Genomic DNA, 27,555 nt, shown 5'->3' with positions numbered 1-27,555 from the left:
AAAGCGAACGCTGAGCCTACGCACTACAGTTTCATGTAGCTGCGGTTAGTTACGGAGCGTAGATACCGCGGCTGCCACGGGGTGCCGCCACGAGGTCCACCGGCTAAGCGCACTGCGGATCACGTCGAAGACGTCATAATCGGAAGTAGTGGCGTCTACGTTACCATCCGAAACCAAGATTGCACTGCGCGCCACGATGACGTTTAGAAGGCGGAGCCCTGTGGCAAAGCTCCGTAGGGCACCTCGATGCCAGCGCCGCCGTTCAGGGTGGTGCCATCCTTTGACCGCCCCCGCGCCGCCGCTTTCTCGCTGCGACGCCGTCTTGAGTCACAGCGAGCGGTTGCGAGTGCTTGGTGCCGGTGCTTAGTTCGAGACAGAGTGCGCGCGGATGCTTCGCTGACGCTTCTACTTGCTGGACAGTGTTCAGCCGCATGAATGACAAGCTTGTCAAGTGCATCGAGTCGACATGACGGGCTGTTGTGTTCCCAAGTGCACCGGATCGACGCGTAAAGGGCTTCGTTGTTTACGCTTCCCCCGGGACCCAGAGCGAAGGAAGAGATGGGAAGCCCAAGTAAAGCGGTATCACTGGAAGGCAACGGATAGCTCCTACATTTGCGAGGTAAGTGTCAAGAAAGTTTAGACTATCGCATCGTGTTTTTCATAAATAAGAAAGTATTCTCTGATCCTCGCTCACGTACCTACGTTGACTCACGAACTAAGCACTGCACCGATGCTGAGTAGCCTATGGTTTGCGAGCGCGCGTCGCATAGGCTTTTGCCGTTTTGATCAGCGCAGTCTATGCGAGTAGTACCCTTATTTTAAGAACTGACGAAAATGCTTCGCCGCGAAATAGCCTTACATTAGCTACAAATCGTCACTGTAAACCACCTATTTTACTTTTTCACGGGAAGCACACGTCGTGTGTCTCTTGTTTCTTTTTTTTCCCCTCAGTTTCTTTTTTCGCTACTGGTTATTTGGGACTAAAGAACGCATTGCTTCTTCTGGGGAGAGCGGCTGTTGTGTGCTCTATTCTCAGCAGATATCTTGCGGATCTCAGGTTGTTACGTTATATAGCTGATTTTTTAGACGAATATATTTGTAGCGTGGTGCTCGTAAGCCGATGGTCATTCGTGCTCATTCCCGATCGTTGTGGGTACTGTGACGATCTTTAAATGCCTGTGCACGGTATGCCCAGGTGTAGTAGAGTTAAGGGGCATCATGGAACCAAAATGTTTCGGCGCTTTCTGGCATGTGTCTGTTGTAGCCTGTGCATTTCTTCGAAACGTGTGAAGTGAGGTAATACAGCATTACTTCTGCGAAAATTTATTTTTAAGCACTGTAATGGGTTCTCTAGCTGTATTTACAAGGCAACTTTTCATATCAATAATCACTTTTGTTGTTTTACTTGTACTTAGAAACACTTTGAAGAGGACCAGTACGAGGGAAATCGACAGAATGGGCGCCGTCTGTTAAAGTCAACAGCCTTACATCATCATGGACTATATTTTCGAAGTGAAAAACATTGCTAATCTGTATTTGACTGTCTTAGTTTAATTTACGGTTTTTGTACGCGATATGTATGCAGTGTTGTTTATTTTTTCAATGTCGTTATCAGTGTTCCAATGGTTATTTATAAAATGTTCTGTACTCGCCATCGATCTGTTTGGCTGATGCGACGTATTCGATGGTAGCTGATGTATTCTGGCTGGATATATTGATTAATATTACTCGTGGTTGCGTTTTCTTGTTTGCATTCTTGTTTTTTTTTATCTCGTCTTTCAACATAACCTTCAGATGCCACACAGTACATATAATTTTTCATGTACATATCTCTTTCATGATTGATTGTACTAGACATTATAAGTAAATGTATTTTGTGCATCGTTTGGTTTCTTGTGTATACTACGCAAGATTGACACAGACAAGTTACGTTACATGTTTCTCTACAGCACTAACTAAACCTTATTTTCACACCGCAGTTATTTTTACACCAGCTTAATCCTGTCAGCAGACAGTTTTGTGGGCAAAAAAAAGCAAAATTGCGCGTAGATATCGTCAAATAATTGCAACGAACGCGAAGAGCACGCCCAACGCAAGGGAAACTGACCGTCGTGCGCGAGTGGCTGGCTACGGTAAAGGAGGCGTGACGTGTAAACCAAAATACAACAGCGAAAATGAAAAACTTCCACACACAGGGGGTCGCAAACCTTATATACCAAGCATCGAAGCGCAAAAAAAATAGTGCGTATTTCAAACATACACACGGCATGTTAAATGTAAATTGAATTAGGCAACTTGGGGCATGTTCCCGGCGCCATACATTTACGTCTTCGACCTTCGACGAGTTAACGGCTATTGGTTATAAAGATGTGCAGATGCGATACCGATAAAAAAATCCTCATCAAGGCAAAGCACTTGGAAGTGCGCCGCGAGTAACACTATTTATGAACGCAAGCGTAGCTGAGTCTCAGCTCGTGTGATTCAATATGGCGGCGCCTGCGGGGTTGTCTCCACCCTGAACGGCGGCGCTGGGCATCGAGGCACCCTAAAGCTCCGCTGGGCCGTGTAGCCTTAACAGCGCAAGGCATTGAAGAAGGAGCGGAAGCACCGAGCAAGCTGTGTTTGATTGGCAATAACCCTGCTTCCACTGAACGCATTGAAGTACTTTTTGCGGGAAGGTATTTCTCAAATAGCCTATTTTAACTTCAAATGGCTTTCTCCACTTCATAAAAAGGGGTACAGCTAGGGCCCCTGTATTCCTTTTTATGGGCACCGGGAGCCCGGCGACACGGCTGTGGCGCTCAGAGATGTAGCTGGTACTGCAGTCTGTGCGCAGCGCTCAGCAGCTGGTCGTTCCGCGAGCGCGTTTCTTCCCTACCTGTTACGCGTTTTAGTCCCACCTGCTACATTCTGAAGGCCTCTTGCAGAGGTGCAACCCTGCGGAGCAGGATCCACCTGAGTCCTTCAATGCGATGATTCCACGCACGCTGCGAGGAGCACTATTACGCTACTTTCACGATACGTGCAACGGCCGACATGCGAGTGGCCCTAAGACTTACCATAAGTTGTGTCACTTCACTGCCTGGCCTATCATGAAGTGACATCGGATGCGCTACCCCCTTTGGAAGAAGCGAGAGGAGCTAACTAAATTGTCGCCCCCGCCGACCGCCCGTCGTCAGCCAGGCAACAACAACCAACAGGAAAGCTCGTTCTCGCTGTGGCTATACGAACGAGCAGGCTGTAAAAAGCCAGCAGCCCATTCGAAGCGTTCCTGGCTCTGTGTTCCCTATTGCTCCAACACTACCGCCTCTCCCATCTTTGCAGATTTTCTTCCAATTGTAGCGCAAAAAAAAAAAAAAAAACACGGACCTAGAAGAAGAACGGAGACACACACAGGCGCTATGTGGGTAGCGCCTGTGTGTGTCACCATTCTTCTTCTACGTCCGTGTTTTTTTTTTTTTTTTGCACTACTATTGGAAGAAATTCTGCAAACATGTTAGACCAACAAGCCCAAATGTCTACACTGATGGACTTTATGCCTCTCCCATCGTCTATATCCCCCTCCTTAGAACCACTGGGCGCGTTAAGTTAGCGCGCTCCGAACTCCAAAGGAGCACGCTCGAGTGCGCTCGAGTGCGACGCCTTCGGAGCTTAACGGCGATTTTCGCTTCGCCGACTGCTTTCGGGCGCACGAACGCGCCGTCTGGCGAATGTTATGTTGCTTCCGCGACCGCTATCGCACTGCTGCGCGCTTTTTGAAGATGGCGCCGCCGATAAACACCATCCTGCAGTTCTTGATAGACGATGAAGAGCTAGAAGAACTTGACGCGCGGCGACTGACGCAGCAGCAGCGGCTTATGTATGCGATGCAAGCTGTTCGTGCTGTTCTCAGAGGTACCCTATCAGAGGATTTATTTCTGCTCCGCGGTATGCTGACTGATGACTCATTGCCGATCGCAAGAGGACAGAAAGCCTTATGATCCGAGGCATCCAGGATTATGTGATCAACCTTGTGCCTGGATACACGGACACACAAAGCAAAGAGCAGTGCCCCAACATCTTCCATGATAATATGAGGACCTGAAGAAGTCATACTCATGAACGTAGCGACGAGAAGGCGCCAAACTGCGACTGTTCGGTTACGTACCTGAGCGTCTGGCAAGTAATGATCGGGCCGTCATTTTCGGTTCGTGATAAGCTCAAACCGCGCCAACACGCGAAGTTCCCGATCATGCCTTAGAGCAGACGCCCGGCTGCGCAGTGGTGGCAGGAACGAGTGGGCAAGGAGCACGGACTTGCATAATTGGAAAGAGTCGGAAACACGTCATTTTTCCGGAAGCCGTAGCAGGCGCGCGCTCTCGACCACCGTTTCCAGGGTGGAGCGCGTAGAGCGCGCTCCGTAATCATGCACCGGAAGTCGCTTTTTAGCCGTTAAGTTTTAAAGAGCGCGCTCTGCTGGCTAGAGCGCGCTCGAGCGCCTTAACTTAACGCGCCCACTGTATAGGCTCCCTTTAAGGAGCCAGAGTTGCGCCAAGGTACGCCATCCTGGGTTACAAAGCTATGCGGTAAAGCCACTCGACGTACGCCTCGTAGCAGGCTTTTTTTTTTTTAATGCGAAGCATTTCTTGGCGAACATTTGCCGCCTTTACAGTATCTATCTATCTATCTATCTATCTATCTATCTATCTATCTATCTATCTATCTATCTATCTATCTATCTATCTATCTATCTATCTATCTATCTAGCCACCTACGTCTTGGTGCTCTCATGGCCGTTTCGTTACCTTGATATGTAGCAATATTGGCATATGACTAGAGCATATGACGAACACAAATGTTAGGTCATGACATGTCATGTAAGTCATGAAACAGCCGCCTAAAATGACAATGACCCAGCGAAAAAAAGATTAACACTGAAAAAAACACTGGAATGGGTACGGACGTGGGCACTAAGTAAAGGAAACACTAAACGATCATGGTAGAAGTCATAGTCATGAGCATGACTCAGCAAAAATTACAATGACTCAGCCAAAAAATATTCCCACTCAAAAACCACTGGAATGGGTTCGGACGTGGGTACTAAGTGAAGGAAAATGCTAAAGGTAGATGGTCGAAGTCGCACTTATGAGCATGACTAAGGCTTTTGCCTTAAGGTCTCTTAGACGTAGCTAAAGGGACTCTTGACGACTCATGACATGATGTCATGACATGCGTGTCATGTAGGTCATAAAACAGCCGCCTACTAAGACATACGTCTTGGTGCTCTCATGGTCATTTCGTTGACTGGGTAAGCTCCGCGCACACTGCTTCGCATAACAACGATTCCCACAGGGCGTGGGATTTGCCGAATTTTTTGTCGCTTTCTTTTCATTCTTTATCATTTTGCAGATGCAAGTCGATCACTCACCTCACGATAAAGAGCATGGATTTTACGCTGGCATGTCTTATTATCAAATGACCACTGAAAATGCAGCGTGAGACGAACAGGTATACCGGCGCATAGTGGCAACATCTGCAACCCTTTCCAATTTCTATGCAAAGCGTCAAATAAAGTATCAAGCTTTCATAAATTGCCTATAATTCTCATAAGGCAAGCATGTGATCACGACTTGCGACAGCTGAAAGATGGGAATACGAGATTTCAAGAAACACGATGTCTCGTCCAACGTACCTTGTGTGTAAAGTATGCAAGCTAAATACTGCCACGCGTGCTTATTACCTTTATCGGTGACCGTCGTTAACAGACTAATAAGTGTTCAATGTTTATCGCTCAGCACAAGACGCGCCTTTCTGTACCTGAGGTTTCTCGAATATTATCGCTTGTTCTATCCATTGTCTATCGTTACCGAACCTTGTGCTATCTGATTATATGCGTTACGCGAATTGCGTAGCACTTTCTGGAAGTCACGCGGGCACCAGTGATTACGCTGGAACATTCGACGAGTCACGTTTAAAAGCCGACGTGCTTGACTCGCAGATCATATTTTCGTTGGCCGCCGACTTTCCTCGCCGCTGTCGTCATTCTTGAGTGTTGCTCGTTTGCTGGGCACAAGTTCACCCAATAAAGTGTTAAATTCGTAACTCACAGTTTCGATACTGCGTCATTCTTCATCGCCACTACAACGTGACAATCCGATCCGGGTGAATGACACGAGGAATAGCATGTACTCATACATTGTTTGTATTGACGCCCCCCCCCCCTCCTCACCACTCGCACAACTATGTTGATTATGACGATTGCATTACGTCATTGACGCGTCTGCACGTAACGGACTTGCGCAACTTCTGTAGCGCCACGCTTAAAAAGGGAAAAAGAAAAATCACTATTTCTCTTTTTTCATCCCGTCATACTGCAACACCTGTCAGTGCGTCGTGTGACATCGATCCGCAATTTAACCGTGAAAAAAAAAGCGTGCTAACACATATCTTTCTGTCAGCAGCATCAAGGAACGAGCAACAAGAATAATAACGGTGCCACTGTCAATTGCGTTCGGTCGGCTGGTTCCTGCGGAGTGTTGGCGCGGCCGCGAAGTGGTGGCTTCTCCGCGACGTAGTGAAACCCGTTTGCACCATGTGATGACGCTCGGCGAATAGCGCCGCTAGAATAGCTGGAGGCGGCTCGCGGAAAACAGTGGCGCCACTCTGGCTATACAGTAACTCTGCCCCTCCTCATAAAACCCTCACTCGGGATAAGGCAACTGCGTGGCGGAAACTGCAAATGAACACCAATTCTCACCTAAGCATCTAGCACGCCATACAACCCATCTCTCTGGCAGCACGCGTTCGGCAACGAGCTTGAACCGCAACTCGATTACGACGGCTGACACGCGAGAGCACTTGCCCTTTCCTTCAGACAAGAAGTCCGGCCAGCGGCCAACCATGCATGGTAGCAAAAGAGAGCTATTCGTTCTGTAAAGGAACTAGGCTGAGCTTCTCCTAGTGAGCACGGTGAAAATATTCGCCTATAGAGCTCTTATATGCAATTTATAATAACCAGACTGTAATCCGGGCCTTGTCGTACTTACGCCCACCTCATAGCGCATCTGCCCCAAGACACCACATGTCCGAAATTTCTCCCCAGAAAAAGTACAAGAAGAGATGATGGCAGAGAGGATAGAGTAAACAAGAGAGTCATTTACATATATATTTGTAAGCGACCTGGCTTGTTTAAAAAATGTTTTGTGTCGGAAAGGTTACTGACTCTGCTAAGCGTTTTTGAAAATTACTTACAGGCTAAGCGCTATTGATCTGTTAATGTAAATGCTAGGCTAAAAGGAAAGTAAAAGCTCATTGTTTGTAGCTAAAATATTGCATTTGGCTGAGTACTGTTACGTGATCTTGCATAAAGCTTGCCAAGGCATTTAGTCTTCATGCCCTAGCCAGTGGCGCAAAGATAGATCTGTACGCTGATACCAGCCGTCTTAATACCGGCAGAAAAACCGGAAGCGCTCCACATGACGGAAATAAGCGAACTTAATTGACTGGTGCATCCATAAAATGATCTTTGAATTAGACAGCGGTATATATGCCACTGCATTCTTAGGTTGTCACCGACTCTATTCCTTGTGACGCCTCAGCTGCTACACTGTTCATTGCTTAATAAAATACTTGCAGATTCAACGCGCTTTCTTAAATCCATATGAAGCTAGGCTTCCGTGAAGTGGTTAACTGTATGCCACCATACTGGACACATTCTGCAACGTGTTCTGAAGAATGGCGTTTGCGTGCGTGCCCGGTAAATCATGAAGACGCGGAAAACCCCATGACGCGATCCGCGCGACCCACGCGGCCGTGCGTTACACAGCATCCGGGATCGCCCCCCTTTTCTTCAAGCTACTTTCGAAATCAAGCCAGTTTACCATAGCACTATCGGCAGGACCGACCCACCTTACTCGACAACGAAGCCGACAGAGCAGATGCGGAAAACCCTCGCAAAATAACATCAGTTGCGATTTAGTGTTAAAGGTGAGAGAAATGCGTCAGCATTACGTCACAACTCTTTGAGGTCCCGGAGCCATGATTAAACCGCGCTCAGCACATTACAATGGGTTGTTCAGGCGCTCACTCGATACACGTCCTGCTTTTCCGAGGAGCGAAGCGCAAGTGACGGTTAGACGAAGCACACCACCGTCAATTGCCCTATATATATATACCATGTCACCGGCTTCCCGCATTTCACACATACACTTTTTTTCCGCTTCGAGACTGCTAATTCTCACGCATTATAAGGCATATAAAGCTTCGATTTAATAATGTAATACACGCTCGTCCTTGATTCGGAAACGAGAAAACCCGAGAATAGACGCCAAATTTATTCACCAAATAGAGCACTTCTTTAGAGGGTTCATGGGCGATGAGGATGGGCAATTGAACGTTTCAGCGAACGCCTCCGAATTCATCAGTGGTAACACACATCGGAGTCGGGCAGCGGCCTGTCGTGACGGACTGCTCGCGTTGCCGTTCATCTCGCACAACTTGGCGCAGTGGAAAGCGTAAAAGGTCTGGTCGGAGCTGAGGGGGCTTCTGTGCAGCCTCACAGCGCGCTCCTCCTTGGGCAGCACCGTGAAAGCAGCGTACGCCACCAGCAGCCCCACAAAATCTGCCAGGATCTCGGAATGAACCGGGTCGCTCGGCGATTCGGCGTGGAAGAGACGCTGCGCCTACGTGGGAAGAAGGTCTGCGCTTCAGTACAAATCGTAGTGCAATCATTTCAGTACAAACGAAGAGTCACATGCAGATGCAAACGAGACATAACGTAAATTAGGTGTCGTGGCGTAGAAACACATCATTCACCAATTACCCCTCCATCACCTCACCTCCCCCCCCCGCGGCTTCTTGCTCCGTATACTATTGGTTTATGGCGCGAAGGGACACGGACGAAAGACTAGAAGGCCATAGCGCTATATCTGAAAAAAACTATAACAAAGGACGGCCGCTCGATAAGAGTCAACAATAACAATGTAAAAGGATGGACAGCTGGGCGAGTTTTTACGGTAACATATTCTTGGTTTGTAGCGGTAGCATGTACACAGGCCTCTTTTCTAGCGCTCGTCCTATCTTTTAGTCTTCGTCTGTGTCCCTTCGCGCTATAAACCAAGACTAGGTTACCCTAGCCACTCACCCTACTGTCCATCCTTTTGCATTATTTTTCATGTGCACTGGGCTCTTTTCTCGCGCTTGTCCTGTCTTCTACTCTCTGTTCAGATATAGCGCAAATACACACGAAGAAGACACGAAGAATACACAAAGAACACACAAATAACGAAGAACCCACGAGAAAGACTTATTTGCGATATATTTGAATGTAACTATGTTAGACCACCTAGCCCAACAGTCGGTCTTTCTGACTGATATTTCTAGTCTTCGTCTGTCTCCCTTCGCGCTGTAAACCAAGAATATGTCACTGTACCAACTAGCACCAACTGTCCATGTTTTTGCATTATATTTCTACTACACAGGGCTCTTTTCTAGCGCTCGTCCTGTCTTCTAGTCTTCGTCTGTGTCCCTTCGCGCTTTAAACCAAGAATACGTTACCATACAACACGTCCAACTGCATATCCTTACACGTACTCTTTACCAATAAAATGGGCTGGCAAACTGTAGTGATATTTCAATCTATACCACTCTTACCATCCGCCGTTCACCGCCGTCTGATTCTGATGATTATGCAGTGGGACACCGCTCTGACTGCTGATGAAGTGCGAACAGAAATGACATTGCAATAGAACCGTTACCATAACTAATCATAACAATCCCGACCATGATTTGTGCTTAGGTGGCCAGTAGACTTTCCGTAACACAGACTTACAGCATCGAGAAAAACTGCACACACGAGAAACATTGAAGCATGGGAGCAGTGAGATTGTTCGACAGAGCTGCCATGAGCCGGAAGTGCAGTTCTGGTATTTTCTAGAATATTCGCGATACAAGGAGATATCGATATCTTAGCACGGCCTTTGTGCTGGGGTGTAAAATTGTTGGATTGATGTCGCAGTGATATCACTACATCGTAAAAGCGAACAAAACGCACGCAGCTATATAGATAGTGTGGAGAGCAGTTTATAACCCAGTCCAAAGCTCTCACACGTCGTGGGCAATCCAGGAACTTTGTCACGGAGCCCAGCAACAGCTGTTCTCGCACGACGCTATAGCATGCGTTTACGTCTAAAGCCCCAACCAGATGTACGCGCTGGAAAGCGTGCGCACGCGCCGCATCGCGCCTGGGCGCGTACGGCGTCAGGCGCGGAGACTGCGTCGCGTGTGGACGCGTTGCGGCGTGGACACCTACCACTGCTAGAATTTTTACGCCCGCGCCGGAAGCTGCCACCGCGTCACCCGCGCGACGCTCCTCATGTCACCACAGAACGCCGATGACGTGACCACGGAGAACCAGCGTGAATTCCGGAACGACTGTTCGCGCGGCGTGCAGGCAAGCCCAGGCAAGCTGCGTGCTTTGTGTTCGTCGTTCCGCGCGCTTGGTAGGTGAGCATGGCAGCCGCGACGAAACGCGCAGGGATGCGCGGCAACTCGTGCATCGTTTGGGTGCGTCTCTATCGGACGCGACGTGACGTCGAGTGAGCGCGGCACGGGCGGACGCTTTCCAAACGCGTACGTCTGGTTGGGGCTTAACTCAACCAATTTACAATTTCTATCTCGCCTGCTATGATCGCGGTGGCCTTGCACTATGCAGCTTGCTTGTGCCGTCTACTGGAGGTGCCACTGATTCGAGTTTGCTGGTTTATTGTTAAGAATTATTTGAGTTTTATTCAGAAATACTCTCATCCTTTGGAGTATGCACAGTCAACCGAACAACTCAGTGTTGCACAAGCGCCATGCTTTTAGGTGCGTTGTGCCAGATGCCACCTAAGGGCAGCTTCCCCATAAGTGAAGTCATAGTAAAGAAAAACTGTCGGAACGTGGCCACGAGACGCCCCGTTGTCTCACCCACTAATGCTACAGCGCCTAGCGCTGTAGCATTTGTGCAGATGCGCACTAAGCGCATAGTGCGCACTAATAGCAAATCATAAGTAGGACAGGGTACACAATTCTTCAATAGTCGCATTGGTTCTAGGTGACGGAAGGGTCGACGAAATTTCGTTTGGATTAGGCTTCTGCTTGGCTTAATTTCTATTGCGACATCCCAATTCGGACGTAAGCAAAATAGACAATGCCGGCTCACAGATGCACAGGGTATTTCCGAAAATGCGTTTAGTTATTCTTAAAGCTCGGGAAGATGCAATAATTACGCGATTTCCGGGAACATTTTTTTTGTACATCTTGCTTGCTTCAGGATCGCTTCTGGTTTATCCGGCGATCAGGCGTTAACAGTTACGTCACTCATGGACGCGTGCTAAGGACGTGACAGCTGCGCTCTTCGACAGGTAATTTTCTATTCTGGGTGAAATTGGCAAGAATTCAACAGGCTGTAGATATTAGCAGCGTCAACGTTTTGCATGTCTAAAACGAGGTATGAGCTTCAAGGATGACGGCCTTTAATTGTCGCTTTAGAATCCATTGTTTGACTTTTTCGCAATTGTCATGATTGTCAAAATCATGACAATTGTTGTTTCATAATGCACGGTTCTGTGGCAAGAACAGTGCCAAGGAAACCAGTTACATATCGCACCTTCACTATTTTAAAGAAATTTAGAGCGTGCAGTGTATATTTATAGCGCAGTATATATTTCCCTCGCAGCTCAACGCAGCGCCTTCTTTTTTTTTCTCTCTCCTTGTTGCCGCATTAGCATACTCGCCGTGGTCCCAACGGCGATTGCAATTGAGTTATGCAATTTGCTTTGTTCTGGTGCTGTTACGCCATTATTCCTCTACCCACTAACGACCCCGCTTTACGACCTTTCTCTTCTATTAAGAGCATCCTGGCCAGCACTAACTCGCTCAATCTTGCTCAGTACGATATCCAACACTCGCAACGACACCTCACTCGAAAGAATTCGCTGATATACATCTCACGTACGATGATCACTCGTACCCACTAAAGCGAAATCTCTGGCAAGTCACATATTATGAGATACACCCGAAGACGTATCGAAAGCCATCCTGCACAAAGCTCATGTGAAGGGCATTGGCTCTGCCAAAGGATGTTTCCGCTCCGGGCTCAGCCGACTATAGTAGCGACAAGTAGCAAAAGGCGGCGTTTCTGCATGCCACAGGAGAATGAGCGCCTCGCCACCCGCCTGCTCTACGTGAAAAGTGCCGGTGTGCGTTCTCGGGTGACAAACTCTCTTGGGAAAGTTACTCCACATGCAAACTAAGTACATTATGGATATTTTTTTTCTAGTTGCTGTATATGTAATACGTTGCGTTCTTTCTTCGCTCCGCAATCCTCTCTCCCTGTCATTTTATTTCCCCATCCACATATGCCTCTGCTTTCCGCCGTTAGCGTCCGCCGTTACGCTAACAGTTACCGTGCAGTCACCAGTAATTTTTCTTCCTCCCTTTTACTTTATTTAATTAAAACGAGTAGCATTGTTATGCATGGTACTTCACGAACTTTACGGGGGCTGTATGTCTGTCTATGTACGAGTGTATATATATATATATATATATATATATATATATATATATATGGCTACCTACGTATCTATGTGTCTATAACCGTTTTCCCGCCAACATGGGTGACTGGGTCCATGGTGTAATCGTTCGCGCATCAGGCTGCTACGTTACGGGAACAGGGTTCCAAGCCCACTCTCGGACCAACTTGGGTCACTGGGTATAGTGTAGCTGTTTCGTGAACCTCTTTGATGACAACTTGGAGCACGGGGTATACGTGCCACTCGGTCTGTGCCATTTTCAATAAACCTCTTCGACACCAGCTTGAGAACTATAGGTATGTGCCACTGTGTATGTGGCGCTCTTCAGTTAGAAAGAGAGAAACAACCTTTATTGAAAACGGCAAGGGTCAGAGGAGTTCATCTCCTCTGCCTTAGACGGCGGCCAGGAGCCCTTGGGTCCTAGCGGCATCTTCGGCTCGCCTGATGACTTGTAGTTGGTCCTCGCTGTCTGAACTGAGCAGCGCGAACTCCCACTGCTCCGCGTTCGTATATGTGTTGTTTGGCTCCTCCAATATGTTGGGGCAAGCCCAGACTTTGTGTCTGAGGTCCGCCCGCTGATTACATTTTGTGGAGTTCTGGGTAACAATGATTATGAACGATCCGGTTTGGGAAGGCGTTTGTAGTAGGCGCCATCCTGTCGCCTGCTGTTTACTTAACGAGGAGTGTGGTGGAGGGTAATGCTGGCTCCCTGATCTGTAGTGTTTGGTGATTTAATTATATCTGACCACGCGGTCTCTCTCCGCACTCGGGCCCCGCGCTGTTCCTGCTCCTGCTCGGCTCGCTAACTCTCGCGAGCTAGGATGTGTGCCGTTTCGTTGCCCAGGAGGGAGGAGTGGGCGGGCGTCCGTATGACACGAATGTCACGCTCCCCGCGAAAGTGACTCATGATCGTTAGCGCCGCTTTCGCGACCCTTGCCTTAGCGAAGTTATGAAGCGCACTTTTAGAATCACTGATTATGGCGCTGGCCGTTGTGGAGGCGAGCGTCAGCGCCATGGCCGCGTCCTCCGCGATTGAAGAATATGCCGTTTTAATGGCGCCGCTGCCAAAAAAAATACTTTTAAGATTTCTGTGGTACTCGACGCAATGAGACCCACGTCATGCGCGGACTTCGCGAGGGCGGCGTTAGACGGCGCCGCGTGTCCCGTGGAGAGCGCGAAAGAGGAGCGCATGCATGCATGATGCGTTTCCATGTTGGTTATATGGTGTGTCGCTGCGTTGCTTCAATGCGACTCTCGATCATTAACGTCGACATTGGTTGTGCACTGGGTTCAGCCGGACTTTTGAAGCTTTCCATTCGATCGTTATTTTGAACGAGGTCGTTGCCCCTGTAAACTTTATTATTGCGATATCAATTACACGGACACTACAGGCCAATTTTCGCTGGCGTCATCGCTGTCGGCGTGATATACAGGGTGTCCCAGCTATCACGCAGCACGATTTAAAAAAAAAAGAGGAACGGCGTTGAGCGAAGCAAGCTTAGTGCGTATTGTTTCCAGTACAGTGGAGTAGCCGCCAGTGTTCTTTTTCGTTACTGAGATTTAATTAGGTAATTGTAATTAATTAGCTACTCGAGAAGTACTGCCCTAATTATCAAAGTGTCAGTGAGAAGATTGTAGAGCAACATGAAAAACTCCCGATGCAGCTTTCTGTTGCTCAATACGTGCTACATAAGTGCGTTTTTCCGAGAGTGAAAGACGCCCGCGAATACACGCGGAATTGCCGGGCACCTTTTTGCACCTATTTCATGAAACTTGCTCCTGCTTGTGGTTTTGCGAAGAATGGTGATCGCCGCGGTAAATTTTTTTCGTGCAAATGGCCACCTGCTTTTTCACCGCAGACCATAATTTCTCCGAGGCGGTTCCCCTCAGCAGATTTTAAGGTGGTAAGGCCACTCCACCGTCATGCCAAATGGCTGCCATTCTAAGGATTCATACGAGTCGTAGTACGACAGGGATTCGTTTGGAGGAACCACGTACATTTTAGTCAAGTGTCGTTTTTTTTTAAATAAATGTGCACCCGCCTCGGTACTACAGCACCATTGCGCTGCTGAGCTCGAGATCCCGTGTTCGATCCACGCCACCGCGGCGCATTTCGATGGGGGTGGAATGCAAACGTCTTCGTTTACCTCGCATTGGATGCACGTTAGTTAACCCCAGATGGCATAAATTAATCCGTAGCATCTCATTGCGGCGTGCCTCATAAATAATCCCATCATGATGTTTGCGCGTAAAGTCCCTGAGTTGCATTTTTTAAAGAAATGTCCCTCGATACTAGTCGCGATTCACGAAGAACTGTGTCTTGTCGGATCCTAAAGGCCATGCTGAATCCGTATTACATAGCGAGACGCAAACGTTTCTCCCTTCATCAATGCTTTCAAGGCAACCTGCCTAAATCCGCCAGCCTCTGTAGTCAATTGAACACTAACTGAGCTTCCAATGCGTCCATAGAGAGGGACATGTCAGCAGGGCGCCTACATTATCAACATTTAGACTCAGACAAATTCACGCCTTTCTAGAACATCGAAACTGTAACAAACTCAATGCCGCGTCGATAGAGCGGGCGAAATCGTCATAACAGGACGACGGTAACCAAAATACTGATTCCCGTCAAGAACAGTCGAAAGCGTAGAGGTGTTAAATATGCATTAAGGGAAAACTTGAGGCACGCGATAAAGGGATGATAGGCCTCAGGACACCGACCTCTTTTTGGGACTTCAGCAGGCAGCGAGCACTGGAGGCATAGTGCTTGGCAGTGTCGCTGCCGTTCCACGGAACAGCCGTCGGCTGGTCAAGTGCCATAGCTTCCAAGTCCATAATTTTCGTCATTTCCCGAGCGACAACCTGCGACAAACCATTAAAGTGTCACCTTTTTAGAAAGCACTTCATTTAGCGCCCCCTCAATATGTGCTTTTGAATTCGTTTCGGTGAATGGATTTGAATAGTTCGCTTTGAGCTGTTGGCGCTTTTTCCAACTGGGGTACACTGAGCCATATCTGCCCATATAGGATAACAATTCCACATGTGCAGGGCAACTGAAAGCTCGCTACACACTTCCGTGAGTAGTCCCAGCATATTCATTTTCACTTCAAACTTGGTGCGTCATATTTTTTAACGATATTTAGGGCACATCTGTAACATAAAATAATTAAAATTGTGAACATCATGATTCATAGAACTTCTCCAGTCTTCCGACTTTAATATAGCGTACTACAAATCGTAATACAACCCGTAGTACTTTTCTTCCAGATATAGTTCTGTATGTATATGTACCCACAGTTTTTTATTCGAAGGATATTCGTTTGGTTCCGTGCACTGTACTTTTATTGCGGTTCAGGGAGAAAAGACATCGAAGAGAACATTGACGCCATGTTTGAATCATATGATGGAAATGATGAGGTGTAAGAGGGCCCCGAAAGTAAAAATGCTTGCGCCATGAATGGCCTGTGAGGTAAGTGCGTCTGCAAAACGCCTGCGCCCGTATGGCCCAGAAGCGTGCCTTGAATAGCAGCAGACACCTATTGTTAGCAGTACTTATGCACATGGAGTGCATATATCCTAGTCGAGAGAACGTGTTCAATAGCCGCTTAAGAGCAGAATGCCAAGAAACTTCTCTTGATCTTTCTTTGTGAGCATGGTATACAAAAAATGGCGGACAGAATTTCGTTCTCACAACGAAAGTTCCGGAAACGTTTATGGAAATTCAGCTGCCAAGTAAATATACAACTGCTGTTGGTAATTGAAACTGTAAAGAGATTCACAAGGGGATGGAGACACGGAGCTTTCAACAGTGGTCAAACATTGTTGCGGCCCCGACAAACACAAGTCCCTTTGTAACTTTGTCACTTCGCACTTTTCATCTTGATTCAGACAAACAGTACCTAGTTGCTTAGGGGACCAACGTAAAGGCTCAGAAGACCTGACGGCGCCCGTTCCCCAACCACAGTTAACACGCAGCTCAACATTGACTAAAGTGAACCAATTTGCACAGAACTCAGAGACGTAGGCTCCAGCCTGAGATATTACTGTTGATTAGCACTACAGGCGGTAGTCACTCAAGAGCTTCAAATATATTGCGACAATGAGTTTCGTTCGCTGTTCATGCCTCTATCTAGAATTGGCCAGGTCTTATTCGCAAGTAAAGAACTTGGATTGTTTGTTCACCGAAGCCTGCAGAACATTACACTCGAAGCAAGGTCACGTTATAGACACAAACATTCACTCAGTTCGGCACGCTAAAGAGCCTTGCATGGCGTCCACGTCGCGAGTTAGAGTCGGATTACGTGCATGGCTCGCCCAATGAAAAAATACAGCGGTGGTGCCGAATGAGAATCACATAGACGCAGCCGAGAATATTTACCATAAGTGGATAGTGCGCAAAACACCTGTAATGTTAGTACGCGTAATATCACGCTAGCTATCGCTTATGTGTTTCGTAGTTTGGGAAGCGCGGTTTTTATTCGCCGTTGTGAACCAAGAGAACAAACGGCGTTGCTTTTAAAGACGATAGTCTTTCTTGGGGAACTTAAACGCTGAAAATTTGGTCTGTTGTCTGTCTGTCTGTCTGTCTGTCTGTCACCCGATTCAGCCACCCGGCCAAAGTTGGACCACTTGCTTACCGCCCACACTAATTAAACTGGTACGACTGTTCATACTTGTGAACGTTATCGATCACAAATATGACGCATACCTGAGACGCAACATCACTAGGTAGGTATTAGGAGGTGTGTTCCTTTAATAGAAAATACATGGATACGTAACTCTAAAGACCCTAGTTTCTTAAGCTGCGCTGAAAATGCCATGCTATGCGCGCCGACGAACGACGTTCCCTGACTGCGCGCCGACGAGCGCCCTCTGCCATGGAGGAAGGAAACCCTCTGCACAAGCTCATGTTTCCCGATGTATTACCAGATGGCGTCCATGTCTCACGCAGCGCCTCCTCAATTTTATCAATGCCAGCCAGATGCGGCCGATTCAACATAAAGGAAGCGCTGTCTGAGGCAGGGCAAAACATAAATGGCCGCTTGATGAAATAATTCGGTAAAATGAAATCTGTTCAAACAAACCTTCATGCCAGGACGGAAATGGTACGAGAACAGCATCACGGGTGGCCGCTGATCAGACCAGCACTCATGTAGTACGGCCGACAGAAGACTATCGTCTTTCGACGACATTTGCAGCGAAGCACGCAGATACGCGGCAAATTTTTTTATCGTCGCCATTTACCAGTGTTTGCATCCCTCGGGTCTTGTGTAATGGGGGCAAAGCGTAGGATAATGAGCAAAACACAACGACGAAAAGTACTTCTAGCTGCAGTTCTTTCGCAAGAAAATTCATCGGCGGAAAGCAACAATTCCTGAACACAGCCATATGGAAATATATGTTGGTATGAAAGCTTCTCTCGTCTGGTGGTTTAGTGGCTAACGTGTTTTCCTGCTAAGCACGAGGTTGTGGGATCAAATCCTGGCCGCGGCGGCATCATTCCGATGGGAGTGAAAGGCAAAAATGGCCGTGCACTGTGCAGTGGGCGAACGTTAAAGAGCCCCAGGTGTTCAAAATTCGAGAGTCCCCCTAGTATGACGTACCTCCATAATCAGATCGCAGTTTTGGCGCGTAAAAGCCGACAACTGTATTCTTTGAAAACTTCGGCCTTATCTAGGCTAATAAATTTATACGTCGCAGGATTCCATTTGGTGAATACAGGTATATGTGAAAAGACGCACGCCACTGAAGTAGCTCTGTACACTGCTTGTGCTCCACTTCCTGTCTTGGGGGTTCATAATGTTTGGCACCCGAGACCTAAACAATGAATAACGATAAACTATCGCAAGACAAATTGGGGATACGCTAAAAATTTAGCAGCGTTCTGGGTAGGGATTGGAGAAGCACCGTACGTGTTTGGTTTCAATTCCCTTATTTTGAGCGCTGCAATGTTTCCGAAAAACACATTCGACTCCGGTGTCCTCTCCTCGCCGCGGCTTTGACTTAAGCCAGAAGTGTTCGGTTATCTCTATTCTCTAAGTGTCAACCGCCATTCAATTCAATCAGACATTCAATTAGTTCAATAACGCAGTTACGCCACGTGGAGGGCCCAAAAGCAAACGGCAGCTAGAAGGCTTTGTGTTTGAGTTTCCGCGTAACAGAATTATGTTCTCTCGTATATTCGAATTACAATCCGATGCTATCATATCTGCAGATTGTGTGTAAGTCGTACTTTACGAATTTTCCGACGCATTTTACTTTGAGAAATTCAGTTACTTCAATAAGGCACTTGTGCTTGGCGGAAGGCCTAGAACAATCAGGATTTGTGCTGCACCTACGCACACGTGCATACGCGCGTGACGTATACGTCGCTTGTGTGACGTCGTCAAACGTCACTTGGTGGTGGAACTTGTCTAGCGTTCGCCCCAACTTCGCTGTCCATCACCTCTGCAGGGAGGAATGGAGGCGGATTTTTTTAATGCGAAGCACTCTTTGTTTCATTCTTTGCACTTCATAGGTCGGTAGGTAGGTTTCTGTGTCGCCTCCCTTCATAAAATGAAAATTATGTGTGACCGACAGTGGAATCGAAGCCTTGGCCGTCGAGCACAACAGCCCGGTGCTTTAACCACTAGGCCACGATCGCAGGCATACCTCTCTCTCGTTCCAAAGGCATGTCTTTGAAACACTCGACGCGTCACCTTCTCGTCTTCTTTCCCTGTGACAACTCGCGCTTTGAGCAGCCGTGCTCTATCTCCGGTACCAGCCCACTTACACCCGCACATTTCTCACAGTAGTTTGCGCTAGTTAGTGTGCGTCTCGTATGCTACACCAGCTGCGGCGGCTGAGCGCAGTCGCGCATGTCCTATCTCGGAGGAAATCTGCGATGCGTTCGATATGCTAGCGGACCTGAGATAGCTGATGACTTCGGGCCCGCCTAGTTTGCGTTGCAACGAGATGCAGCATGACGGGTAATTCGCTCGCCGCTACTGCCTCTCTTCATACCACCAGCGATCTCACAGCGAGTGTACGCTGTCATCGAGTGAAATGTGTTCGTGCTTGCCTGTGAGCGCGTAACATAGTGCACGTTAATTAAGTTAGCGAATGTTTACGGCAGCTTACGCTGCCGATAAAACTAGGAACCTTACTTCGTACAGTTTTTTTAATGATTTGCTATCGCAATAAATGATTCACCACGTGGGCGAAACTTTTTTTTATTGAACCTTCTTTTCATGGTAACAGTGGCCGTCTTCCTAACACAGAAGTGCAATTTGCCGTTACGCTAAAGCATGTGATGCTCTCTATATTGTCCTCTAAGGACATGAAACGCCTCCTATGCTTTCGGGGCCCTACGTGACTCTCGACCATGTTTCTTTGTTGCAAAAAAAACGGGGTTCTGCAACTAAGCCATGCACGGCATCCGCTGGCTAATCATGGTGCGTTAAGGATTCCGTGTCGCAGAAAATTCGGTGTCGGCGGTGTTGCCCGGCGAAGAAAATCATCCCGAACCATCCTGACCGCGCAGTCCCTTAGCGTGCCGCAAGGCGTTAGTGAAGAAAATTGAATTTATCAAAGTGATATACATAAGAAAATTGTTAAGTACCACTTAACCACAACCTGCAGACATGATAGCGTTGGATTGCAATTTGAATGTAGGAGAAAACATAATTCTGTTACTATGAAACTCAAACACAAATCCCTTTTCCAGCAATTCTACCATACAACAACAGTGCGCCCGCGTATGTTACTTGCTAAAACACCATCCAGATGGCGCTCGCATCCTCGGCAGGTCAACCTGAGACTTAGCCTGCGTAATGCGTTTTGGACACGCGCGAGCCTCGGGGCAACAGCAAGCAATTAATAAAATATTAAAAACGGTCCTAGGGCCTTCACATTTTGATATAAGACGGCTTATATTGCCCCTGGAACAATGTCTTCCCAGCAATGAATTTGTGTTTAAAAGTGAAGCCGACTTTAAGGGTATCGGTGTAAGCTTGTTCTTTGTAAGCTGGATTTCGCACGTTGTGTGTTGCAGTGAAACCTATCATAAAGAAAACGGCGATGCGAACGGGACTCGATAAGGCTATCACGTTCCACTCCTAAAGGCGAAGCTTAAGCGTCTTCCAATTATTTTCTATATATTACACTGAACCGTCGAAGTGAAAAGCTTATATAGCAATTAGCTAAAGAAAATATTTTGCACATATACTTATACCACTCAAGCATTAGGACATCCAATTGACGCCTTGAACTCACCGTGCCGAGTCCTCCATAGTTTACGGAGGCCGGACCATCTTGGAAAAAAAGACCAGGGCGCAAGCCCGCCGCAGGTACGATAATGGCGTTGGCGGCGGGAAAGTAGGAGACGTTTGTCTTCACTGAAAGGAAGAGCAGGTGCTCCTGATCGCGAACGAGGCGCCTTGCGTAGAGTTCGAGGGCCTTGCGCCAGTCGTGAAAAAATCGTGAAGGTCTCGAGTCGTCCAGCGCGTCTGCACAGAAAGCCCAAGTCAAAGGCACTATTGTAATGAAACGCAGCGAACGTATACATGCGCTGTACCAAAGCAAAATTAGCTGTAGACACGTTTAAGGGAGACAGGACAGACTCGGGTCATGTTGAAATTAAACACACCACGATGTCTTGAGGTTCCTACTAGAGTGTACTAGAATACGGTTGAGTGGGACGAGCGGCTGGGGCGGTGCATGCTTTGCAGTGAGGCACCCGACGTGGAAAAATACTGAGGCCGCGCTGCGATCGAAGTGGATTGGGCCGCATCGAGGTCACGCTGTCGGAAACTGCTGGCGATATAGCTCAGCAGGGTCATTCGTACTACTTCGCGCGCGGATATTTGCGTTCAGACCGCTCAAATGGTATTCATAATTGCACATGACATGTATTTATGCCTTAAGAATATTTTTCTCGTTCTTCAAGCAGCATGTATCTCTCGTGTGTATTGTTGAGCATATAGTTTTCCATCAGTAGGTCTTGCGAAACGCAGACGGAGAAACACATGTAACCTTCCTGCTTTCCACTTCAAACAAATATGCAGCAAATGTGCACCATCCGGCGCCTTGTACTTAGATTTACGTGAAGCATTGTTATAGATAAAAAAAAGAGTAAACTGCAGCGCAACATTCCATTCAAGTTTCCGCCTTCCTCGCGTAACAGAATGCAGAGTAATCGGTACGGGGTCATTTATTGCGGTGGGACCTCGAGCGCCGAAAACAGTTTTAGTTGGTCATTCTATATGCTCATCTTTGGCCGTATAAGCCGTACGTGTAATTTTTTTCCCTGTCAATACTTCAAAAAAAAAAGAAAAAAAGAAGGAAAGAAAGCTGGCGCGGTAGCCTAATTAGTGGCTATATAGTAGATGCTACGGCGTCGGGCTGCTAAACACGGTGGAGCTCGCGGGTTCAATCCAGGTCGCGGAATTCGACGGGAGCGAAATGAAAAAAAAACGCTCGTGTACTTCTATTTAGGTGCGCGTTAAAGAAGCCCAGGTGGTGAAAACGAAAGCTATAATCATATCGTGGTTTTGCCACGTAGAGTCAAGAATTTAGTTAAATTAAAAAAAAGAGAGAGAAAATCATGTGGCTGCGTTCTTCGGCTTTTTTCTAGGCGTGTAAACAAAATAGTTGTAAATTATTCTCGAGTCTGATTTCTAAGGAAAACATGTTACGCTTATCCTATATTTCATACATAAATGTAATGCCGTTCCCAAATGTATGACCGCTCAACTCGGCAGCGTGTATATTATAAACGCTGCTTTCAGTTATCCGGTGCACTATCATAACGACCACAATGAAACAATGAAAGGAACGGCATACCTCACATACACGTAGAGATATGTGCAGATCTGTTGCGTTCGTTGAAGATAAGTGTAGTACCACATGGGGCACCCAGCTTTTATGGTTTGCAAACCTGGCCGGAGACTGGCAAAAAAAGGTTTTCCTTGCCTGAATCAAGTCAGCAGATTTACAGGCTGCCGCAAAATGGGGCATTTATATTGAACGACAGCTTGGAACTTGTTAGGCAGGACTTATTAACACCCGTGCGTTAATTCTCTCAGGAACAGCGCCTCTGCGCAACAGCCACGACTCTCCGGCATCACAATCATTCGGAATAACAGTCCTCACTTGCATCGGTCACTCACCTTTGAGACTTCAATAGTGCTGTTATGCGTTACATTCGAACGGAAATGACTATTCGGTGTCGTACAGTATATCAATAACACTTGCATATATATATAAGATGGTTTTGCCTGCTATGAATATTATTTCTGCGAATGAGAGTTTTATGTGCAGTATTCACTAACAAGTGTGTTTGTTACTGCAAAGACGTACGCTTATTCCGGTCGGGCGTTCTCACTTTTTCAATTAGTGCGTTTAGAATATTTGTTATTTTGCCCTTACATATATATCGTGAATATACATGTCTATTTACCCTTTGATTTAAATACCTAGAAATACATTGGTCATTCTTCGCGCCACGCAGTTAATGAACCTGGTTTATTTCACTATAATATTGTTTTCTTTGATGATTATCCCTGATCAATATCCACCACCAAGAAGCGCGCGTAAAATGACACGATATCTATAATAAAATGTTCTCACGTAGCTTCATGTTGCAGAGATACCAGTTACGTTTAGAAGACAGTAGGTAAAAACATGAGTTCACCTGGCTAAACGTACATTTGGTACCGGCCGTCAAGAGTCATGGGCGCACCAAAGCAACTAAACATAAAAAAATGTACTGCACAGACGTTCTGCGAAAAAAACAAAAAACAAAAAAAACGGGCGTCCGCCAGCGTCCGCGTAGCGAACGGGCGCTCGCCAGCAGACGACGCCCTTGACAAAGACAGCAAAATCGAAGACGTCGCGTTGTATAATCCATGCCTGAAATATATATGTTTGGCAAAATGGTGTAAACATAAATTTGCAGTTGAAATCAAGCACAATTTCAAGAGTGTACAATGCACAATCGGTGTCGGCGCCCGCAGCGAAAGTACGTTGAATATGCCGCGGAGCGCGTCTCCGCCCCAATCCAGTTCGCTCGCAGCGCCCTCGCACAATTTTTCAACACGCGGCGCCTCAGCCGGAGAGCGCCTATCGGCCCACTCGACCATTTTCTAGTGCACTCTAGTTCCTACTGAATGTGATGGTATGGCGTCTGACCGAACAGGACAGCTGCATAATAATCCCAACGCAGCTGTCACGATGATGACCCTCGCTACACGTATACTTTTCGGCTTCTAGTGAAGTATATAGCCCGGCAACTAACTTGCTTTACCTATTTTTTGGAAGACTAGAAACAGTGCACAAAGGCTAAAGGACAGTGATAACAGCACGGGCGCTGCGTTGTTTTACTGTCCTTCAGTCCTTTGAGAATTTTTTCTAGTGCTTCCAAAAATGTACCAATTATCCTAGGTCTCGATTGTTTTGCTTTGCTCAGTACACTGCTTAATATATTTGACCAAAAAAATGAAGCGGTTTCATGTCTTCGAATGTAGCGTGCGCCGTGCTCCTAAGCGCAGCTGTTCACCGATTGTACATCTCCCTGATCAGATTACCTCATGATATATGATGGTTCACTATGCATCGCATTAAGATACCTTGAGCTTGCTTGCTACGGCTGCTCATTTTAATCCCGAAATGCTTGTGACTTAATTTCACCTACTTTCAGAAAATTACTCGTAATGTTGCGTCAAGCATCGCCGATGTGGCTGTTTGAATGGTCGCATAAGTCGCGGCACATGTATGTCATCCATCCATATCATGAAGCCATGCCATATCAGTAACTACCATGACGTGCAGTATAATTCAAACTTCGTGACACTTTTAGTCAGTGGGCGTTTCGATCCGTGTCACGTGACAGCTCTGCTGCCTTTCTAGCACTCCCGGCGGGCTCGGTTTCGAAGTTACTTGAATTGAGTGTTAAAATAGCACGATGAATTTCTCAAATTAGGAGCGAATTCCAAACAATAAGAAAAATTGGGGTAGAGTGGAGTGCAACTGCTTCCAAATTTGCCACTCCATCATATACATATGCTCTGTACGTTTCCTAATTTGATCCCCCCACCTATAGCCCTCTGCAGCCTTCGACTGCGCTTCCGTCGTCTTGGCACCCATTTCTGTGTAATTTCTGTTACACTATAACACACCACCGGGGATCTGCTCTACGCATTATTTGGCTTGCCCGACTCAATTTCTTTCTTCTAATCTCAACCACAGGTTATCGGCTACCACTGTTTTCTAATTCACACAGCTGTATTCCTGTTCCGTATCGTATTGCCTATCATTTCTCGTTCTACCGTGCATTGCGCGTGCCTGAGCTTCTTCTCAAGCTCATTTGTCATCCTCAAAATTCCTGCACCATGAATTAGTGTCGGTAGAATTCAATGATTAGTCACCATAAGGTTTTGACTGAGCTGAAACTCGTACCGTAGTAGTCGTTCAGCCCGGCTGCATCGGGAGTGCTGTCCGGGTATCCGACGAGCGCGGACATGTCGGCAAGCTTTTGGTCCATCAAATTATCAACTTCTTCTCCCATCCAGTTGAATGCGAAAAGAAACCGCTTGAACGCCGCCTTGATGTTGCCAATCATGCCCCGAGCTCGGCGAGCTGCTCCAGTGTTCGCATCTAGTGCAAAAGGTACAAAGGGCACAAGAATGTATTTTTCAAGAGTATACGCTGAAGTTACCGGAGCACAAAAACGCGTACAAAGATTAGGTATAAGCTAAAACGTAAAACTAATGGCAGCCGAGCTCCTCGGGCTCGTGTTTATATGCCACTTACTTTCCCTTCATGCTTTTCTACACATCAGCAGTGACATACTAAGGTAGGTGAACTCGGCTATGATAGATTCTTTTGAGCACTCGGCTTCTTTAATGTCACTCATTTTCATATGAGCCTTTCTTATTTATTCGAATATGTGCAATATTGAAAAGGTGCAAAAATGAAACGATTTCTTCCAGACTGCTTTTGTTACAGGAACATGTATTCAAAAATGACTCGAGGTAGTATATAGACAAATTATTATGGAACTTTTAACAGATTGAGTGAGACCGTGAGTGCTATAACGTAAAGTTATTCCAATCTGTTTTTTTTACATTTCATTCGTTAGACTTTTGCAATTGGTCAAAAAAAAAATTTAGTCACGCCCACGTGATCTGTCTGTCCCGATAGGTCACGAAAACCTCGGAAACTACCCATCTGAAGATGACGTGTATGCACTGAGTATGCATGATTATACTGAACAGAAGAAAAACAAGACTTTCCGAATCTACGCCTTTGTCGCCATTAGCCTTCCGCGATTGGTGAAGTTGTTTCGGGCCATGTCAAGTTCCCTGTCCTGTCGCGCGACGTCACAAAACCGCGACACTCACCACGTCAAAGTGACGTGTGCGCACTAAAGATGCGTTAGTATGCAGAACAAAAGGTGAACTTTTTTTAATAGCCTCAGACTGCCGGTGATATGCATCCGTATATATCATCCGTACTACCGTATCATCCGTACATACATATCCGTATATACAGGGTGTTTCAGCGAACACTTTCAAAAATTCGTGCGGTGCCTGTGGCAGATAGCACAATTCTAGTTCATGAGCTGGTCTACTCGAAGAGGCGGACATTACTTGCACAAGAAATTTAAATGCATAATCAAATATTAACAGAAATTCACTAATTAAGTGTTTACTAATTGCCTGATGGCCCATATTGTAATTTACAAATTGCAGCAGTGGAGTTCAAAGGCGGATCCACTTGGAACGAATTCTCGGGATGACACCAGTTTCGAGATAGTAATTCCAGAAACTTTGCGGAGAAATGCATTGGCGTTCCAGTTAGGTTCTTAACAAAACGTCATTTCAAGCATTGAAGCTAAAATTAACTGGAACGCCAATCAAGGCATTTCTTCGCAAATTTCGGGAATTAATATTTCGAAACTGGTGTCATCCGAGAATTTGTTTCAAGTGGATCCGCCTTGCGAACTCCACGGCTAAATTTGTAAATTGCAATGTTGGGCCATCAGGTAATTAGTCAATAACTTAATTAGTGAATTTGTGTCAATTATTTGATTATGCATTCAATTTCTTGTGCAAGTGATGTCCGCCATCTTCGAGTAGACCAGCTCTTAACTGGAAGTGGGCTATCTGCCACAGGCAACCTTAAATAATTTTGAAAAGTGTTCGCTGAACACCCTGTATATGCCGCTAAAGTAGTGAGAGTTCAAAAAAGTCGCAGTTTCGCCCGAAAGGCAAAGCATCGATTGCGATAACAAATCAGTGGACAGCTATACGAAGTAACGATGTTAGTTTTACCGGCCGCATAAAGTTGTAAACATTCGCTTACGAACTAAATTACAAAGCACAGTGCCACGCGCGCATAGGTAACATCAGGCATCTCGCTCGATGACCGCGGAAACTCGCTGTCAAAACGCTGAAGTGAGCAAGCGCGGCAGCAGCAGCGAGCAAATTGACTTTCGTGCTCTCTCGCTACAACGCGAAGTAAGCGTCGAAAGCAGCGCATACGAAGCTACCGACACTCGGCGAACTTGTCCACATCGCAGATCGCTTTCAAGATACGCTCTCGGCGCGGCCGCGCCGTAAGCAGTAGCCGCCGACAAGAACGCACCCCCTCTCCGTCGCCCCGCCCCGCCTTTTCCCTCGCGCGCGCGAGATTGAGCCGTGATCGTCGGCTTAGCCTCGCGCAAGCTTTCACTCGCACATACCGCTACGGCGCGCGGGGACGATGTTATCGTGAGTGGACTTCAAACGTAACATCACGGGACGGCGACGGCAGAAATGCGCTTGGAGTGTCCGTATAATTGCTATCGAATAAAAGAACCAAGCCCAACCGTTATGCGACGACATCTTTAAGCTGTCCAAGAGAGGCACTGCCCAGCCGGAGCCTGCTCTTCTCGCGGTAGTGGGACCTGGCCGGCCCAGGCGGTGTATCGCTTTACACCAAAGCTGGGAGCGGCTTGCCCACGGCCGACGAGCGCCGTCGCTCG

General features: G+C 47.0%; 1 protein-coding gene across 1 annotated transcript; it reads right to left on the bottom strand.

Moving 5' to 3' along the window:
* Positions 1 to 8,315: 8,315 nt before the first annotated feature.
* Positions 8,316 to 25,149, bottom strand: LOC119444747 (neprilysin-2-like). Its single transcript, XM_037709097.1, has 4 exons — positions 24,987 to 25,149; positions 20,805 to 21,037; positions 15,273 to 15,413; positions 8,316 to 8,660 (listed from the first exon to the last, which is right to left on the bottom strand). The coding sequence occupies exons 1-4, from the start codon at positions 25,147 to 25,149 to the stop codon at positions 8,316 to 8,318; spliced, it is 882 nt and encodes a 293-aa protein (XP_037565025.1).
* Positions 25,150 to 27,555: the final 2,406 nt, after the last annotated feature.

The sequence above is a fragment of the Dermacentor silvarum genome, chromosome 3 (assembly GCF_013339745.2).
Source record: "Dermacentor silvarum isolate Dsil-2018 chromosome 3, BIME_Dsil_1.4, whole genome shotgun sequence".
Classification (NCBI taxonomy): domain Eukaryota; kingdom Metazoa; phylum Arthropoda; class Arachnida; order Ixodida; family Ixodidae; genus Dermacentor; species Dermacentor silvarum.
This window is presented reverse-complemented; position numbering and strand designations above follow the sequence as displayed.